Source organism: Gossypium arboreum, chromosome 5 (assembly GCF_025698485.1).
Source record: "Gossypium arboreum isolate Shixiya-1 chromosome 5, ASM2569848v2, whole genome shotgun sequence".
Taxonomy (NCBI): Eukaryota; Viridiplantae; Streptophyta; class Magnoliopsida; order Malvales; family Malvaceae; genus Gossypium; species Gossypium arboreum.
In genome coordinates this window covers 30,226,660-30,247,389 of record NC_069074.1, presented here as the reverse complement: position 1 = coordinate 30,247,389, position 20,730 = coordinate 30,226,660, and the positions used below count along the sequence as shown (strand labels likewise).

At 33.4% G+C, this 20,730-nt stretch overlaps 2 protein-coding genes and 1 pseudogene across 2 annotated transcripts; 2 read left to right on the top strand and 1 right to left on the bottom strand.

Moving 5' to 3' along the window:
* Positions 1–5,215: 5,215 nt before the first annotated feature.
* On the top strand, positions 5,216–5,827 carry LOC108451460 (uncharacterized). Its single transcript, XM_017749148.1, has one exon. The coding sequence runs from the start codon at positions 5,216–5,218 to the stop codon at positions 5,825–5,827; it is 612 nt and encodes a 203-aa protein (XP_017604637.1).
* Positions 5,828–6,112: 285 nt separating this feature from the next.
* Positions 6,113–13,715, top strand: LOC108451459 (pentatricopeptide repeat-containing protein At4g01400, mitochondrial-like; annotated as a pseudogene).
* A 3,248-nt stretch (positions 13,716–16,963) lies between these two features.
* Positions 16,964–20,302, bottom strand: LOC108450745 (mitotic spindle checkpoint protein BUBR1). Its single transcript, XM_017748497.2, has 11 exons — positions 19,946–20,302; positions 19,773–19,832; positions 19,387–19,531; positions 19,000–19,157; positions 18,721–18,802; positions 18,555–18,621; positions 18,412–18,466; positions 17,953–18,118; positions 17,771–17,853; positions 17,459–17,536; positions 16,964–17,368 (listed from the first exon to the last, which is right to left on the bottom strand). Exons 1-11 carry the CDS (start codon positions 20,116–20,118, stop codon positions 17,305–17,307), a joined length of 1,131 nt encoding a protein of 376 aa, XP_017603986.1. The 5' UTR covers positions 20,119–20,302; the 3' UTR covers positions 16,964–17,304.
* Between the last annotated feature and the right edge of the window lie 428 nt (positions 20,303–20,730).

The following is a 20,730-nucleotide window of genomic DNA, read 5'->3' as shown; positions in this document are numbered from 1 at the left end:
TGTGCCATCAATCCAAACCAATTTGCCACATGTAAAATTAAGTTATATATTATTTGCTTTAAAATTCCCTTTATAAATATAGTTTTATAAATATATATCACTAAATTTATGTATTTTGTAAATATAGTTTTTTTTTTTTTTGGATAGCAAGACAGATAGGCAAGCTTCCGTTTTGGTAGCATCAAAGAAACGAGATAAAAGGTGTCGCTATTGTAAAAAGTTAGGTCACGTCAAAGCAGATTGTTATAAACTGCGAAATAAAAAAGCTGTTGAGAGTAACGAGGAAGATGTAGTTGGTGCTAATTTGGTCGATGAAAATGGGGATGATTTCTTGTTAGTGTCAACAAGTGATAACACCAAGCTCACTTCCGAGTGGATCCTAGATTCAAGATGTTCTTTCCACATGTGTCTCAATAGAGAATGGTTCTCCACATACAGTTCAATTGAAGGTGGAGTTGTGCGCATGGGAAACGATTCGTCTAGTAAGGTAATTGGTATTGGTACTGTTAAAATTAAGATGCACGATGGGACGATTAGGACACTCTCAGATGTCAGGTATGTACCTAATTTACAAAAGAATCTCATCTCCTTAAGTATTTTAGACTTGAAAGGATGCAAAATCAACATCGAGTCGAGCGGTATTAAAGTATCTCGTAGAGCTCTCGTTTTGTTAAAAGGTAAAAGAACCGGCAGTCTTTATATTCTGGAAGGTTATACAGTGGCCGGTGAAATCGGACGTCCCTCATCCATTACGGTGTTGAAGTCAACTTGTTTGGAGCAGAGGCAACTTGGTCATAGGAGGGAAAAAGGTATGATTGTTTCGTTGAAGAGAGGTTCTCTTTTGGATGCAGGTTTTGAAAAGTTAGGGCACTGTGTTCGTGAAAATCAGACTCGGGTTAGTTTTGATTTGGCAGTGTACAAGTCGAAAGCTAGAAGTCTCCCAGTTTCTAAGTACAAATTCGACTCAGTTAATTCCCTGCATAGTTCAAGATAAGCTCGTGGCGGGCTTTGGCAAAGATGGCGTTGTGGAAATATGAATCAAGGTGGAGATTTGTTAAATATGACTCCTATTTTCAGTCAAATTTGAAAAATAGTCTTTCAGTTAAACTCTGTTTACTTGTTTCAATCAAACACTGATTAGTTTAGATTATTTTATTATTATTTGATCTATGAATTTAGCCTATAAATAGGCTCTTTTACAACCTTAGAAAATACACTCATTAGAGATTAGAACTCATAATACATTTAGAGAATTTTGTGTTTACATTTTATGGGTTCTTTTTTTTCGGGTTTTTGGGGTTTAGTTTTTATCTCCATCTTTTGTACTCTTCATTCTTTTGCCATTATAGTAAAATTATCTTTGCCCGTGGTTTTTTTATCCTCTTTGGAGGGGTTTTTCTACGTTAAATTTGTGTGTTCAATTTCTCAATTTATTCTGCTATTTTCTTGTTCGTTACTTAATGGGGTTAAAATCCTAACATTATATATGTGTTATTTATATGTGCCATCAATCCAAACCAATTTGCCACATGTAAAATTAAGTTATATATTATTTGCTTTAAAATTCCCTTTATAAATGTAGTTTTATAAATATATATCACTAAATTTATGTATTTTGTAAATATAGTTTTTTTTTACCTTTTGTGTATATGACTATGTTTTTAAAATTTGTTACACGTATAATTTATATATTTACTTAATTTTTTCATACATTATTAATTTCATTTTTTTACAAATAATTATTTCCAAATTTATTTACAAATAATAAACCCCAAAAAATAAAAATAAAACAAAGTCCAAGTCCATTACAAAATTACAAACATATAATTTGGCCCAATCGGAATGGCCCATTACTTGAAAGGATTTAAGGTCCATCTATAAGCTTGACTCATATGGAAATATAATCTTTAAGGATATGCAATCTTAGATATGATATGCAATCTTAGATATGATACAATCTTAGATATGATATGCAATCTTGAAGATATGATCTTGTAATCTTGGAGATTTAATTTGTAGATATCCTTTAATCTTAACCGTTGATGTAATTGATCTGTACCGTTGGATTTGGGGAGGCTCAACTATAAATAGAGGCCTCTCCCTTCATTGTAAATCACTTGAGTTTTGGGAAGCAATAAGAATTCTTGAGAGCATTCACTCAAATTTCTCTCCCCCTTGCGTTCTTACTCTCTGTGGTTTGCTCTTATTTTATTCTTCGTCTATCTTAGTTTTTCAACCTTTTTTATTTTAATTTCTTCATTTTTCAAATATGTATATTTATTCCTATCTTTTATACATTTGATTATGTATTTTATATATTATAATATTTAACCTTTTATATAGTTTATTGTCGGATATATATTTTCTATGCATGTATGTATATTATATTATCATTTCATGTATTTTGAACTATTGCATTATATTTTTATAATTTGTAAATGTTCTATTTATTCATTTTTTAGTGTATTTCATTTATCTTATTTGTGCATAGTTTCATTTTTTGTATATGCTATGTTTAATTATTTCTTTTATGTGCTATTTTATGATATATATCGTTGTATAATTTTTGCATGTATTATGTTTTTCTTTTAGTTTACTCATGTTTTTATTTGTTTATTATCTTATATTTACCCTAGTATGATTTTTTTCATTAAACGTATGTTCATGTTATTTAGTTTTGTCAAAATTATATTATTTATGTTTGTATGGAAATGTTAGAATATTTTGTACATCTATGCTTCATGATGCATTAATATGTCATCCTAAAACGTCATTTAAAAATAATATTCCAAGGTTTTTTAAAAATAAATTAAAAGGCAATGCTTGATGTTTGGAAACTTGAGAAAGGTAGTGCCCTAACTTCTTTGGGTTGCGACTTTTCTCGTTGAATTGAATAGTCAAGCACCCTTCTAAGTGATTTTGAGTTTTCAAAACTTAAACAATTATTTGAGATTTCAAAACATAGTGTCCTAACTTCTTGGATATGGCGTTTTGTTGTTTGAGATAGAAATTTTGAAAGACGAGCTTAGTTTGAAGGTTTTAAAATGTTGCGTCCTAACTTACTGGATGTGATGTTTTGACTCGTTTGAAATAAGTGAGCCTTAATTTTCAAAATTGAGACATTCTAATTAAAAGAGGTTTGCATCTTAAAACTTTCAAATTTTTGACATTAAAGACACTTGATAATCAATTAGGTACCAATTTTTGGGCGTTACGAGGGTGCTAACCCTTCCTCATACGTAACCGACTCCCAAATTCGTTTTCTCGACTTTCGTAGACCAAAATTACTGTTTTAAAAACAAAACATTTTATAAGGTGCTCCAATCACACCTAAAAAGATTGGTGGCGACTGCCATTTTCATTTTTCTTAAAGTCGATTCCCATTTTCCAAAACTCGATTTAAAAATGGTCTCGACAGCTTGGCGACTCCACTAGGGACTAATAAGAGAGTCAAGCCGTGTAATTGATTATCTCTTGTCTTAATGTCAGAAATTAAAAATTTTAAAATTTAATCCTCTTTGCATTACATGTGTTTGTATTATTGCATGTGTTGCTATATTCTGATACGCATTGCATTTGCATGACCGTTGTAGTCACACCCTTAAGTGGGAGTGAGAAGTTACGCCTTCGTGAGGTTTTCGCCTCCGTGCAGGATAGTGGATCACTTTCGGGATACATCCGTACCTATGGTTTCGTGAGATTTTTATCTTCGTGTAGCCATAGGGAAATGTATTCCCCTGAACTGAACTCGATTCAAATGAGCCTATAATGGATGAAGATCGAGGAATCTGCTGGTTCGGGTACCTCAAACTTTAGAAACAAACCACATATAGAAAATAGTAAGAGCTCAATATAGATAGAATTATACTTAGGTTATCTTTATGTTTATTAATATCATATGATACTGACTGTTTTCTTTCTTTTGTGCATGTCATTTTGCATTTAAAAGGTATCGATTCACGGTCAGTTTCTAAGTTAGAAAGTTTTATTATGGAGAACGGACTTCTTGATAGAAATGAGGGCAACGTTAACGTCCATAAATGGTCAAAGGAAAAACTGAAGGATACACATCAGAATTATAGGGTTACACTCGCATCAGCGTAGCGCAAAATAATCTCCAGGAGTTAAAGGAAATATGGGATCAATGGAGTAATGAAGCCAAGTAGTTGTTCTACAATAACTAAGGGGACTTGCAGTATTTGCTTGACTAGAGGATAGATGAGCAATTCAAAGTGAGTGTGGGAGTATTGATGGACACTTCTACCATTATAGCATTTCTCTTTCATATAAAGACGATTGCCATGTAGATGGTAAGGGTATTGGAAGGAAAGTGATTGATAGAGTGCATGAGACCTATAAAATGAGTTGGATGGAAATAATTTTGCCTATGATGGTAAAAAGCTCGTTTACTATAGGACCGCTACCAAACAACAAGCTTGAGCTTACTGTTGTACTTATCAGAAACAATGGAAATGCAAGCAAGGGTGAAAGAAAGCGATTAAAGAAGACAGTATCATACAAAGACCTTTAAAGATTAGCTATGCTGCGAAGGTACCGAGGCAGGATGCTCTGCGTGGGTAGAAATCTGAAAGCTCTCAAGAAACATTGAGGATATAGGATATTATTTTAAGGTAGCACACTGTAGAGCCGGATACCTACCTATTCGCTAATCTATCTCAAAATAATCAGAACAACTTCACAGGTATTGGAGGAGGTGCCCTTAGCTGCATGGATTACCCCACAGGTGAGGTCGTAGCTCAAACTCAGGAGGCAGCTGATTATTTACAGACATTGGTGGTATAGGCTGACATTTTGAGCACCAATATGAGCTACAATCTGATCGTGGCCAAGAGTTTGTTTTGTTGTTAAAACTTTAGGCATTAGGGCGAAAGCATATTTGTAATCCATTTATATGTAAAGATATTCTTTTTCTAAATAAAGTTTTCTAAATGAGATTGAATCGAGATCGATACCTTTTGCATTCATTTGCATCTTGTAGCATTTCATTGCACCATTTGCATTCAAAATTATAGAGAAACTCTAATTAGTTAAAATTACTACAGAAATTAGAGAGGAAAATCTGAAAATTACACATCCGTACGGAACTCGAGCGAAAACCAAGAATATGGATCAGAGGTTTGAGCAATTACAGAAGGATATGCAAGACCAATTGCAAGAGCAGTTGGCCAAGATGCAAAATGACATGAGGGAGCAAATGCTAGAGGCTCAGAAGAATATGATGGCTGAGATGGTTCAGCTGCTGAGGGCCACCAATAAAGGAAAGGCCCCTATGGCTATTACTAGAGAGGATAACGAGGATCCTCCTCCGGGTTTTACCCCACTCCATGTGCCAACACATACTGAGGTACTTCCGAGGAGGCCATCTGTCACGATAAGGCCTCAACAGGAGCCTGTCGATACTGGAGTACCCATGAACTTCCAAACTAGTTTAGGATTCAATGTGGGTGACAATTCTGCCAATCCAGTCATTCCTGATCTAGATATGGTAGAAAAGGAAGATTTGAGAGCCGAAGCTGCAAGGCAATTGGATGAACACTGCAGATGGCTAGAGGAAAAATTCAAGACATTGGAGAGTGCTGAGGGGCATCATGGGATTGATGCCAAAGATTTAAGTTTGATCCCAGATCTGGTGCTTCCCCATAAGTTCAAAATACTGGAGTTCGAGAAGTACAATGGTACTACTTGCCCAGAGGCCCACATTACGATGCTTTGCAGACGCATGATGGGATATGTAAATAATGACCAGTTGCTGATACACTGTTTCCAAGATAGTCTAGTTGGAGCAGCAGCCAAGTGGTACAATTAACTGAGCCGGGCTAGAATAAGTTCATGGAGGGATCTTGCACAAGCCTTCATGCAGCAGTACAATCACGTGACTGACATGACTCCAGATAGGATCACGCTGCAAAACATGGAGAAAAAGCCTAATGAAAATTTTAGGCAATATGCACAAAGGTGGAGGGAAGTGGCCATGCAAGTTCAGCCACCGCTCCTTGAAAAAGAAACCACAATGCTCTTCATTAATAATTTGAAGGCCCTATTCATCACCCATATGATTGGGAATACTACTAAAAGTTTTTCTGATATAATAATGGCAGGCGAGATGATTGAGAATGCCATAAGAGGTGGCAAGATTGAAGTTGGAGAAACTACCAAGAGGTCAGTTCCAAAGAAAAGAGAGAATGAAGTGAACAGTACGAGCTCATACAATAAAGATCACTCAAGGTCAATAACTATCAATCAACCAAAGGTAACCACGGTGGGGCAACAAGGTTCGACAAAGAAGGAATCAAGCGTAAGGAAAAATTTTGAAAAGCTCCAATTTACGCCAATCCTAATGTCGTATAAGGAGTTATATCAAAGTTTATTTGATTCACATGTGGTGTCCCCATATTATATAAAGCCGTTGCAGCCCCCGTACCCCATATTATATAAGTGCGATATGTGTTTAGAGGAATCTCAGTATTTTGAAGGTGACAGAAATTGTGACTTGTTTCTGAATTTGTTGAAAATGGTTTTTACCCCATGAAGTGGTGATAGGAAATATAGCCTTAGAGGAAGGAAAGATTGTGAAATTGGAATTAGCTGAGGAGACAAAACAAGACCTTGTTGAGACTATTATGGGAATTCAAAAATGTGGTCCAAAGACGCATGCAGGAGGGCTTGCAATTGTTAGGATAAACATGAGGTTTTGGGGTACTGTTGGTCCACCATGGAAAGGGATCGCATCAGTTATACAATGAATGCCAAATTTTAAGGAGTCAAGACTTATGGGGCATATATGTTATGCGCCCGAGCTCATCAAAAGTTTCAAGCTGACAATGACTCATCTTTGTGGGCGTCAACTACTCCATTAAGAGGGGGAGATAGCTTCGTATGCCAATATTACAAAGTCAAAAGTCATCCATTTCAAAAAAAAAAGATTATATATAACTGCATAATGCCAAAAGTTTGCAGTCTTTTCAAAGATAATGCGCCATACCACAGTACAACAAAGGTTGCCAAAAGAAAAGAAAAAGAAGAAAAAAATAAATTATAGAAGATGACTGAGACTGGTAAAAATTGGCATAAGAAACTACCGCCTACTCTCTATGCCTACGCTGGGGCAAACACCTTCAATTCCAGTTGTTTCAAAGGTTCCAACCATCATCCTTAGAATGGGTACCTTGTTTGGCTTTCCTGAGCAGTCTGATGTGCCGTCAATGGTTAGCTCCAGGCGGTGGCCATTGATTTCCAGCTATGGGGCATCAGGCCGTACACAGTCTCTGAAGCTTAAAATGATAGATTCTTTCATCAAAACCAGTTTCTGACAAAGTGTATGACAGTATCATGAAGGAAGCTCTCTTAGACTTCTATACAAGTTCAGGGAAGTTCAAATCATTATTTTCAGGGATGAGGTTAGCGAGTTTCAATTCAATCAAGTTTTGATCAAGTTGTTGAGGCTTGCAAGTTCCTTAACGAGAAGTGGAATCCTAAAGATTGTGATTATTGTTGTACGAAAAACCATCATACCAAGTTTTTTCAGGAAGGATCTCCTGACAATGTGCTACATGGTACTGTCATTGACAACAAAGTATGCCATCCAAAGAACAATGGTTTTTTACCTTGGTACCCATGCTGGAATGATTGGAATCACGAGGCAGACCCACTATCATGTTCTCTTAGACCAGGCTGGGGTTTCGGCTGATGATCTGCAAGAGTTTGTTCATTCTCTATCCTATATGTATCAAAGGAGCACCACAACCATATTTGTTGTGGCTCCTATTTGCTACGCTCATTTGGCAACTTTACAGTTGGAGGCAATTTATGAAGATTAGGGATGCTTCAGAAACATCATCGAGTCATGGTGGGATGTATGCTTCGAAAGTAATCTCTGTACCTCAGCTTTCCAAGTTGAAGGATAAAGTCAGCAACTTCATTCTTGTCCGCTGAGAATCATTGAACCCTCTTTTATTAGGGTTTGACAAACAACAGCCAGTGAATTCGAACTCGGTCAAGGAGTACTTTGTCTGAAGGAGAAGGGAAGCTAAGGTGAAAACCCACAAAGGGCACTTTGGGACTTCTCTTTCAAAAAAAAAGAAAAAAAATCAAAAAAATCAAAAAAAAGAAAAAATGGAGAGGCCAAGGTGAAAAACCACAAAAGGCGCCTTGAGACCAAAAGGGTTTTGAGTTGAAACCCCGAAAGGGCAGCTCAAATTTTGAAAGGCGTGCAGTGATCTTGCTATACTAGATTCGACAAGAAGTGAAATATGTTACATGTCGGGGCATCAACAAACTACTTTGGATATTTTAAACACATGTTAAACTCAAAGTAGTCTTCACGGAGTTCGCATACGAAAGCCTAAGCTGTGATATCTGGGGCATCTGCTACATATCTGGGGCATCTTAATTCAATGTTGTTTTAATTAAGTTTTTATCCTCATTTTTTTTATTTTACTGCATGTACAGTGCCTTTTACATGTTTGATTGTTGGCTGTTATATTTCAAGTTGTTTTGATAATGGAATTTTGTTTTAAAAATATTATTATAATCTTTTCTCTTCTATTCAATCATTTTAATAATTGGTGTATTATTTGTAATAAAATTCTTTTGGGTTTATGTATGCTATTAATTTCATGTTATTTTGTAATTTCTTTTGAATTCATTCACATATTTTAATGTTTATATCCGTTTTTAGAAATTCGTCCATTTTATGTGTCATATAAATTATTAAATATATATTTAGTGTTTATATTTAATCTACATACGTTGTTTATTTTTATATAGGTATAGCTTTTAGTAAATTTGTACTTAATTGATTTTAGTTTTATTAAATGTATAGAATATGATAAAATTAAGTTAATTTCATAATTCATATTTTTATTCCATGTTGTTTTAACATTCAATTATTTCTAAAATTGCCTCACTTGAATATAACTCATATTAAATTATTTTATTATAGTCTACATTATTGATTTCATTTTAATATTTCTTTTATGTATATATATATATATATATTTAAAATTATTCATGCGTATAATGTGTTTCTTTTAAGAACTATATTTTAAATCATACCATTTATTTATTGTATACACTCTCATATTTTGTTATCCTTATATATGTGTTACTTATATGTGCCATCAATCCAAACCAATTTGCCACATGTAAAATTAAGTTATATATTATTTGCTTTAAAATTCCCTTTATAAATATAGTTTTATAAATATATATCACTAAATTTATGTATTTTGTAAATAAAGTTTTTTTTACCTTTTGTGTATATGACTATGTTTTTAAAATTTGTTACATGAATAATTTATATATTTACTTTATTTTTTCATACATTATTAATTTCATTTTTTTAAAAATAATTATTCCCAAATTTATTTATATATACATGCTTTATGAATTTATTATGTACGTTATATTTTATAATGTGTTTTATTATTCTTTTATATTTATATGCTATTTAAGCTATCATGCATGTTGTCAATTTTCAAATGGATTTGTGCTTAAAATATTATGCATATTATTCAATTCAAAGGCTTTATTTTACAATATTTATTTCAAATGATAATATATCCCTAGTTTTTATACAAATTTATCAACTTATGTTATGTGTTAATTAATTCATCATTATTTTGAAAATGTCCAATACTATATTGATTTTTAATTCCATTTTATTTTGTACATATTCGTGGATCGTTTTATCTTGTGCCATGTTAATTATTGTTGTATATTATTTTTGTATTGATTGTTCACCATCCATGATTAATAATTTGGTTACATTTTACTTAGAATAGTTGTATATAATTGTTGGATTTATTAATTGTGACTTGTTGTCTCATATTTTTTCATGTTCATTAATCCTTTCCTATGCAAATATCAATATCGACGAATTAAATAGAAACCAAAACAAAACCCAAAAACAAGTTATAGTCCCAAAAGTCCAAAATAAATAATTTTAAAAATCACCATATTTTAATTAACTGATAAAACCATATGAGCTCCCGCACACCGTCCAATTCTAAACTTACTGATTACCTGAAAGTCAGAGATAAAATAAAGGAGTGAGCTATAAAGCTCAGTATGTAACTAAAACTCAAACTGAGAACACACACAATACAATATACAAATCAAAAAATCACAAATAAATTTCATAACAATCAATCAAACTGAATTGAGTATGCATGATTATGCCAATGCGATATTTTTTAGAAAATCATAATGCAGATTTTTCAGAAAACGTCCTACCCAACTCTGCTACACACCAAAATGGAGTTCCCCAGAACTCATCCAACTAAATCACACCAATAGAATAATTAGGGTCAATGTCACTAGATTTTACAACAAAACTGTCAGATCAGATATATGTGGACAAGCCACTGTATTGTAGCATAGTTGCCAAAACAAACATATGTGGTCAAGCCACCATAATTGCAGACAAGCTACCGGACAGAAATGTGGATAAACGACAAAATGTCCAGATCATTAAACTGCCAGAATCTTCCTCCTTTCATCAATATCCAAAACCCCACGCAATGTTTCATGGCATGCATATACGAAATCAGAATGATGAGCATATAGGATATGCTGATATGCAATAACAAAAACAGAAGGCATGGAAGTTCATGCTTTACAAGATAGATTTATCAAACCTTATAGAAAACACATCAATTTTGTCATGAAATCACATGCATGGTTATAACAGATCCATAAATACAAATTAACATAATCGTACATTATACATACATATACAAACATAGCAAAATTAGGGCATACCATTAGAACTATCAGTATCATATACAAATATATATTACATAAACCTTAAATACATCAACACAGAAGCATATGCACAGATACCTTATTTACAAGTCTCATTTAAGCAATATGAACCATACGGAAAGGCTAATTACGATTCACGGATCCAATCAGGCCTGGAAAGAAATTTTTAGAAAATAGGCCTACACGCCCGTGTGGCCCACACGACCCAATTAGTCCAGACCGTGTGTTGCACACGGTCTAGTAAACGACCTTGTGTCGTACATGGCCTGCCACACTGCCAGGCCGTGTGGCGTTGACAGACTAGTTTTCGGCATTCTATCATTCACTATTTTTTTTAGTTTTCCGGTACACACTCGATTATTTTTGAAATACGATACTTCGCCACAATCATAGACCCCTAAAATCAGTATCCAAAATGAACAATTAGAATCGATACGCCCTAACCCAAACATTAATTTGTCCACAAGCGAAATAAATGCTATCAACCTTAATGCAAACAAAGACAACCCTCACAAGGTGTTCGATCGCTTACCCGAATTGCGGAAAATATCCTAAAGCTAACTAATTGTCGGAGGAAAATTAGTCTCACGATATTTTCCTAAAAAAATTCCACAAAACCAATTACAATGAGAACCAATTAAAACAACCTCTTTGCACGAAAAGAGGCACAAACCCAAAATTTACTATAGAGAAAAGATATGTTCATTCTTGTACTTACCAGAAACCGAAACCACAACTCAACAATCCTACCAAACAAAGCCAACACCAAAAATTGGAACGGCCAAAAAGAACTTGGCATTAAAATTCACACCACACCAACGCATGATTTGAAACAATAAAAGAAAGAAAACACAAAATTTGTGAACGAGAAAGCAATTTCGATAGAAGAGAAGTAAAAAGGACTCAAATTGAAACAAGGGAAAAAATGGTGAAAGTGGAAGACTGGACATCAAATTGAGAGAGAGTGGGGAGAGAGGGACGGTTGTGAGAGAGGGATTTTAGGATTCTCCTAAAATCCCTCACCACTAATTTTAAAACTTCCCTGAGTTTAAAACAAAATTAATATTCCATTTTGCACGCAGGAACTCAAACACAAAACCAAAAGGTAAGCTAACACTTTACCATTGAACCAGCAAGCTCATTCTATCATTAATTGAGCGAAACTAATATATAAATCAAATATTCAAAGGTAGAGGTTTAAGCAAAAATAGCAAAAATTTAAGGAAAACATTCAAACCCAGAACCTCAAATATATAAGCACAACACCTATCCACTAAACCAAATTAACACACTTAACATAATTTCACAATTCAATTCTTCTAACTCAGTTTTTAGGATATGACATAATATATTTAGTTTAAGTGAATATTATTTAATATTTTTACCAAATTTTAGATATACAAACGGTTGTACCAAATGTCCACATGAGACGTTGCTATTTTTATTCCTTTTGTTATTTTTCGTAGTAATAAAAAAAAACTGAATTTTGTATGGATCAATGCTTAAAGGGTTTTTTTTTCATGTAAATTGCATGATTCCTCTCTATTCTAATATTGTATTGATAAAAAAGAAGAGAAAGAATAAGGGATCAAGAGAAATATGGAGAAAGATAAAAGAAACAATCTTATGTATATTAAATTATTTTATTTTATTTTAGGGTAAATTACACCAACAGTCACTCAACTTTGGGGCAGCTGACAAAAAGTCACCTTAATTTCATTTCAGTCACTCAACTTTAAAAAAGTGACAAAACAGTCCTTTCCGTCACAGACGTCACAGTAAAGTGACATGGCAGATGACGGTCTCCAGGTGGCTGGTTACCACCAATTTAACAGCCCTATCAGCACCAATTTAGGGTTTAAAAAGAGAAAAAGAAGAAAAAGAAGAAGAAGAAGAAGAAGAAAAGGAGAAGAAAAAGAAAAAGAAGAGAAAAAATAGAGATGTGTCTAATTTTCAAATCAACGGCAACCGTCGCTGTCGCTAATAGTTTCCCTTACGCGAGTCTTGAAACTGATTTCCGCCTAATTCGACCCTCCCCTCGCTAAAGAAATCTTCGATGTTGCCACCACCCAACCCGGTTTTTGTCATTCTTACTCTTCCTTCCTCATCCTCATTCTCAAACTCGGTGGTTCCAAGCACTTCTATCTTGTCAACAACCTTCTCATTCGTCTCAAATCCGATCAAAATCTATGTCGACTCTCTTTTCTTACCTCATCAAAATCTATGCTGAAGCTGATTTATCCCAGAAAGCTCTCAATGTGTTCTACAAAATGCTTGAATTCAATGTTTTCTACAAAATGCTTGAATTCAATGTTAAGTCTTTACCCAGACACTTAAATCATATCCTCGAGCTGCTTGTTTCTCATTGTGACTTCATCATGCCTATTTTCAACCTTTTCAATATTGCCTATAAATAATGTGTTTTCCCCAATACCAAATCTTACAACATTTTGATGGGTGCATTTTGTTTGAATGGGGACTTAAGTATTGCATACAAACTGTTCAAAAAATTATTTGAGAGAGGTGTTATGCCTAATGTCGAGTCTTATAGGATATTAATGCAAGGGGTATGCAAGAAGAGTCAAGTGAATAGAGCTGTAGATTTGTTAGAAGATATGTTGAATAAAAGATTTGTACCAGATTCATTGAGTTATACTACTTTGTTGAATAGTTTGTGTAGGAAGAAGAAGCTTACAGAAGGAAGAGCTATGGATGCTGTTAAGGTTTTTGCACAGCCATTTCAGTGGAAGAAATCATATCAACTGTTGATAAATTTTAGATTTCAGGATAACTTTAAGCTTGGATATCAATGGTATCGCCCTTGTTTATACCACTGCAACTTTAGCTGCTGCTACGACAAGTTGCCTGCCTGTCATCACTTTTTTCTTGGCTGTGTTAATCGGGTAAATTACACCATCAGTAGTCGATGACAAGAGACGAATTTTGGGTCAGCAGAGAATTATTAGCCAACCAAACAAGGGCGTTATTTCTAGATGTGTTGTAATACCAAACAGAGAAATTGTAGAGATTTGTAGAAGAACTCATTGACTTAAACCCAGCAGCGAAGACTTTGTTTGAAAAGATAAGAATTTTTTTTTGAGATGGATTCCATGGGAAATCCAAGAAATTGAAAGATCGATATTGCCAGGACAACAATGGCAGAAGGTTACAGAGGAAGAGGCAAAGAAGATTTTTTTTTACAGTCTCTTCTTCTTCTTCTTCTCTGTTATTAACGTTATTTTTTTTTCAATTTTTTCTTAAATTGGGTGGGTTTTACTGTGTATATCCAATGTGGCAAGTTAACTTGCCACATCAGCTGGTTAACTTGCCACATCAGGGGTCCCGTTAACCCCCTAACGGAAACTGTTAATCGGTGACTGTTTTGTCACTTTTTTATAACGTTAGTGACTGTTTTGTTATTTTTTAAAAGTTGAGTGACTGATATGAAACCTAGGTGACTGTTTTGTTAGTTACCCCAAAGTTGAGTGACTGTTAGTATAATTTACCCTTTATTTTAATAATGTATGAAATGAAAGGATTTAAACTTTTAAAATTTCAGACACCTACCTTGCGATTATACAACTCCATCGATACAGTATTTATTTAATGGTACCGAAACAAACGTACAAAGCCTTCCTTAAATGACCAATGTACTTAGTAACCTACGCAAATCATTACAAATCTTTTGGACCACCGATAATCAGGTATGATTTCATACATTTTATTAACTCTCACATTATATTGTACTACTGTATAACTTATAATATTAAACATCTGATTTAGGTGAAGTAGTAAGAAGTTCAATATTTTTTAACTAAGATTTTAAGTTGGAGTTTTGTAGGTCAAGAAAAAATTTTGTGAGTGTTGCTTTCGGTTAAAAGTCTGACCTTAACTCTAAATTTAATCGAAACTTAACGAGGTTAGCCGACAAAACAAAAATAGTATAGCATATAATTGCCTTGAGGTCTAATTTTTCCTTCAATCTTTAGATTCTTCATAGCTTTGAAATTTAGTTATCTACTATTAATCTAGAAATTTATTCTACTTATTAAATTTAAAAGTTAAAAGTTTAATTGTTAACATTGTTAATTGAATTATGTTATATTAAAATATTTGTTATCAATTACGCATTGATTTTTAAATAAGACCTTTAAATATTAAAATGCCACGTGTACAAATTCAAAGAAGATCGATTAACAAAATTATTAATTAGACTTTAATTTTTAAATAATACAAATAAAAAGACATTTAAGATGATTTTAATGTAATTTAAATCTATTTTTATCTATAAATTTAATTAATTGTAGGTGTTTACTAATCTCCTTAAATCCTGAGATCCTATTATTTGGAAAGACATCTTAGACAACCTTCAACCAAACCGAAGCACCGAACAGCTCAACGTTGGTCATAGGGTATACTCATCACAGGCTGATATCAATCCAATTTCTAGTGGTTCGCAGATGTTTACTGCTATGATCTCGTTTCAGCAGAGTTAAGCTAGCTTGGCTTTGCTTGCTACATGCTTCTCTATCATATCTAGGCAATCTATGATGTGAGCCGGGTGTGTGTGTGGCTGTCAAGCATTATATAAAATAGTAGTTGTTTACACTTTGCAGTTGCACTACTATTTTATTTTGTATTATATTTAAATAAATTTGACAGCGACTAATGAAGGATTACCTTTCTCCTAGCTTCAGCAAACGAATAATGTGCTTAGGCTGTCTTTATTTTATTTATGTTTATATGGTTACTTATGAAATAAATATTATAAAGTATAAGTGAATTTTCTAAATATTTTTGATATTTTTATTTTCTCTTTTAATAATATCGTTTTAAAGTTTAAATTTATAATATTCTTTTAATAGTATCATATATTTTATTACTACACCCAAATATTTATCAATAAATATTTATATGTTTTAATTCTTTAGTTGGAACACCTCATCATTTAATGTCAATCTGATTAGGGTTAAATTAATCAATCAGGTCTAACATTTTCCAAATGGAGAAATTGGATGGTTCAATTCAAATAATGGATTCTACCTAAAAACACTCATGATTACAAGGAAAAAGCCTTTCGCTTGCACCCTGTTGAGTATATGGAAGCAAGGATACAACTGCATCCTTTAGAAAAACATCAAATCCTAATGCAACTCTCTTTCATGTGAAATAACTATCGGTCAGTATTTTCAATGCTTGTAATAACCCAACAAAACCATCTATGCTTGCATTCCCTCACTCAACCATACACACAATACATCCTCAATCCTTCATGGATTTCGAATGGCATGTACTTATGGGTATTACTAACAACAATAACTTCGAAAAGGGGATTCTGATACTACTGGAAATTAAATTGTTACAATTGTGAGTTGGGGCAACAATAGTACGTTGAAACTAGTGTGCAAATGATTAATGACAATATGTTGTCATGGGTATAAGATACCAAGTTAACGTGTAAGTACATGTTGGAAATGCTCTATTCTGATAGCAGCAATGATAGTGATCCTTGAAGTTGAGGTCACTATGGTGTGTTTTGACACAATTAAAGGTTTTTCATAACTATAGAGGTGGTTGTTAGCTATATCATAGATAGTATTGTGGGATTTTGTTAGATTTTACAAGGACACACTAATTAAAAATCTGAAGAAGAAAATGATATTGTATTTAAATGTATATTTGAGACCTTATTTCATATATTAAATAAATTATACTGAAATGCTTATATATCAGATTTAATGATCTAGTGTGAATTAGGTTTCTCAAGTTTAATTATCTCTTTCCTTGCCAAAAAGTTGGGTTTGCGTAGCTCTAAAATTCAAGTTATATAAATATTAATTACATACAATATTAGCAAAAAGTATCCTTTCTTTAGTGAATTATATAAATACTCTGAGAAGAAAAAATAATTAATAACACAAATTTAATATGATTTAGTTCCTTTGATCTATGTTCACGAACCAAAAATGGATTAGATAAACTTGCTTACACACAACTCCCAAACACAAACCCATTGTATTAGCATTTTCTCTAAAATCTCTGCCTCCCTTCAAATTTGTCATTTTCCTATGAAAAACCTGCAATAAAAGCTTCCTCAAAAATTGGGAACGGATGAAAGGAATTAGACACTTAAATCCAAAAATCAAATTAATTGATTCAATCCACTAAATCAGAAATGTTTCACATGAACCTATTGAATTGATAATTATAATATGGTAAAATACATGAATACAATACAAATATTTGAATTGCCAGAGAAGGCAAACCTTCATTAAATCATTCAGCCACCTTATGTCTTCACTGGGAAATCATGAAATAACTTGACTACAAGCATTAGAAAGGTGTTCTTCCAACTATTTATTGAGAGCAACAAAAGATGAAACCTTAAATGCCAACAAACAAGTAAAAAACGTAGTACAGCATGATATTATGGACCAGGCTTTGGAGTTAAAAGCTGATCCCACCATGAAAATGATACAAACACACCAAGGAGCCACCATTGTCATTAGTGCTTTGAAATCATCTAGGTAGACTATTTGAAGGGAAATTTCGCAATGGGTTCTCCCTAAGTAATTCAGTTTCCCTGCACAAAAGATTTTGAGATATCAGCTAACTTAGTGATCTTTGTCTTTAGACAATGCTTAAAGACCAGAAATCTCGAATTGTGTTTTACTTTTTTATGTTTCTGCCGTCCAACTCTCTCAGTTGCAGACTTGAAGTTCTGTCCTTCTCATCATGAACTTTTGGCTTTCTGATAACAAAATTTTGATAAAATAAGCAATGCAAATACCATAGAACATATAACAGGCACTGATTACATACCAACATTTTGAACAAATGATTCAGTTCCATATGTTTCTATTTTCATGTGATAGAATTATATGTTGTATAGGGATACTCAAGAAAAAATAAGGAGATGGAATAACATAGTTGTATACATGCATGTCCAAAAGTTATACAACTTTTAGAAATAACTAGTACTTACTCTTCACATTCCTCATCAACAAAAACTTCAATTTGAGCACTTGCAACAGCCCCTACTATTCTAGGCACAGGTCTCTGCGGAATCTGAGAAGAATTTTATGAAGCTCAATGTCATTTTTAGAACAATCTGAACAATACATCACCCAGTAGCAAAAATATCATGTTTTGGGAGTTGAAGTAAACCTTGTGTGATGTCCACTTTGCAGGCATAGCATTATTTTCTTTGTTTCTCTCAGCTCTACCTCCAAGAGTGTGCCAAGAGTTTGAACCGGTATTTGGCTTAGAGTGATGACCCCTCGTGACATCCATATTTGTATCATTGTAAATAGATAATGGAGTTCGATGCACCCTATGAATGAAAACCAATAGAAAAGCAAGCTCATAATGGAGTTCTTATGGCTATTAAAAATATAGCAGAACGGAAGATAATAGAGTGCCGTGATTAAAATGAGAGCTCCATGGTTAGAATGAAGTAGAGGAAGATGAGAGCTACATTGCTTGGGCTTTTCATTTTTCTTGAAGTACACGTGTTTGACATTTGTGTCTGAAACATGGATATGGAGATACAAATTCCAAGTATCCAAGTCCGAATAACACAAGATGAGAGCTCAAACTTAAGTATAGAAAGGTTCTTTTGCTTACTGATCTTGCTTCAACTTGTTTCTGCCAAGCTCAAAAGTTTTGATGGCCTGCCTTTCTGCAATCACATGAAGTTACATATTATGCTGTGGAAAAAGCTTTTAGATGGTAAATTGAAATTGACAAAGAAGAGAAATAGAACTTACGACTCTCTCCCCTGGCCAAGACAGTTCCGAAACTTCGGACTGGTAAGTCATCTTCCTTCAACTCTTCCTGTAGTTTGGGAAAAGAATGAAAAACATAACCAAGAAAATCCCTATAGAAGCAATTCAAATGTAGAGAAGACATTAAACATCAGTCTATAGTCTATACCTCAGTAGCATTAGGTCTTCTCATTGAGCGAGCAAGAAATTTCTTGTATGCATCCCTCAACTTCTCTATTGGTTGAGCATTACTACATTTGCAGGAAAGCTTAATTAGATCAACAAATGTAAATTTACAAAAGTATAAATGGATAAAAAAATCTACACACAAACCAAGTAAGCCTTGAGAGAAAAAGCATGTTTTAACATAAAATGAAATGCACTTCAGTATCAGTTGAATCAAATCATATATCTTCCATCAAAACTAAATATGGAAGACAGCTTTTACCTTGATATCCCAAGATTGAGTATATCATTTGCTGCTTTCATCTTAGACTTGGACTCCATGTGCAAAGCATATGCTATATAGTAAGCTGAATGTGTCTTCCCAATATCATTGGCATCAAGAAAACAATAAATGACCTCAGCATCACTACAATGCTCAGCCTGCAAACACCATTTCCCAAACACTGATTCAGCATTTTAAACTCAGAGAAAACACCATTGCCATTTCAATTGGTATGCTTTCGATGTGTTCATTTATAACATGTTAAGCAGCATATTTCTGATTAAATTGACATCTGAGCAAGCATAAACAACTTAAGCAAACTATAAACATCACCATCTATGATTCTATATAAGATGATTAAAAAGAAGGAAGGTGAAAAGTACCCACATATTCCAACCAAACTTTCAGGTAGCGGAGATCATCTTTATAATGATCCCAATGCCAGAAAGCACGAACGCATTGCTCATAGATCAATACCAGTCCTGAGAAGTCTCCACCTGGTGGGAATGCCTCTTGAACCCATTTAATGCAACTTAACCCCAAAAAAGAAAACGCACAAAACAAACAATAAGCCACTGAAATAATTTAACCATATCTAATTTGAAACAAGGACACCCTAATAAAACAATTGAATCAACAGTCAACACTACCCGCTTTCCATTTTTACTCAATTTCGAATTTCAATCATTCAAAATGCAAAACCCAAATTCGTTTCCAACCATTAGAACATTTCAAGGTTCAAATAAAAGTTATGTAATGGGAAGAATAGTTACTCAAGCCAAGGCTGGAGAGGATCGTCTCCTTGGTACTCATCTATTGCCTCGATCAATCTCCTAAAGATTCAAAGTAAGAAAAAAGGAAGTACCCAGAAAGAAAATGGATCAAATATTAAAAATAAAGTTAAAAAGAACACAAAAAAATCGTAGATAAGGATTTTGGAAGAGACCTTCGGTTTTCAAGGAGAGATTTCTTGAGTTGATCATTGGTGTGAGCTTTGAGAGCGTGGTTTAAGAGATCGACGTTTCGGCCTCTCTTCAAAGGTCTCACGTTTTCTTTGAAGAGTTCCCATTCGTTTCCCGTTTGTCGTTTCGATGAAAGGAACTCGGTCTCTGGATCCATCGCTTGGCTGCTCTTCTGCTCTCTTCTTGCTGAGTTTGAGAAATGGAAAAAAAAGAGAGAAATTTAGAAAAAGGAGACGAGATTTCAAATTTTGAAATGTAACAACGGCTCCTCGAAAAGTTGCCGTTATATGAGAATTAGATTTGGAATAAAATAACTTGACATACTGGGCTAGCCTCGGTCAATTCCCATCTTTCTTTTTAGGTTTAATGTATAGAAAGTCCTCAATTATTATTATTATTATTTTAAATAAGCTCCTCCTAATTTTTTTCCCTTAATTAGATTTGTTTAAGAGTCGGGTCTTTAAATTCGGATTGAGCTTAAGTATAATATTAACATGCTTTATATTTGTCTAAGCTTGACCCGAATTAAAATATAGGCCTAAAAAGCATGTCTATATTTCCAAAAGATTAACTCAAACCCATTTTAGGCCTAATAGTATTTTTCTAAAATATTTATTTTATTTTATTTTAATAATTTATAATTTTTATTAACGTTTTTATATATTCAACTTAACATTTTTTTAATGTTTGCATTAAAGTAATATTATATATTTAGTATAGATTTATTTTTATGTGCTATAGTTTACATAATATATAAAAATAACATAGC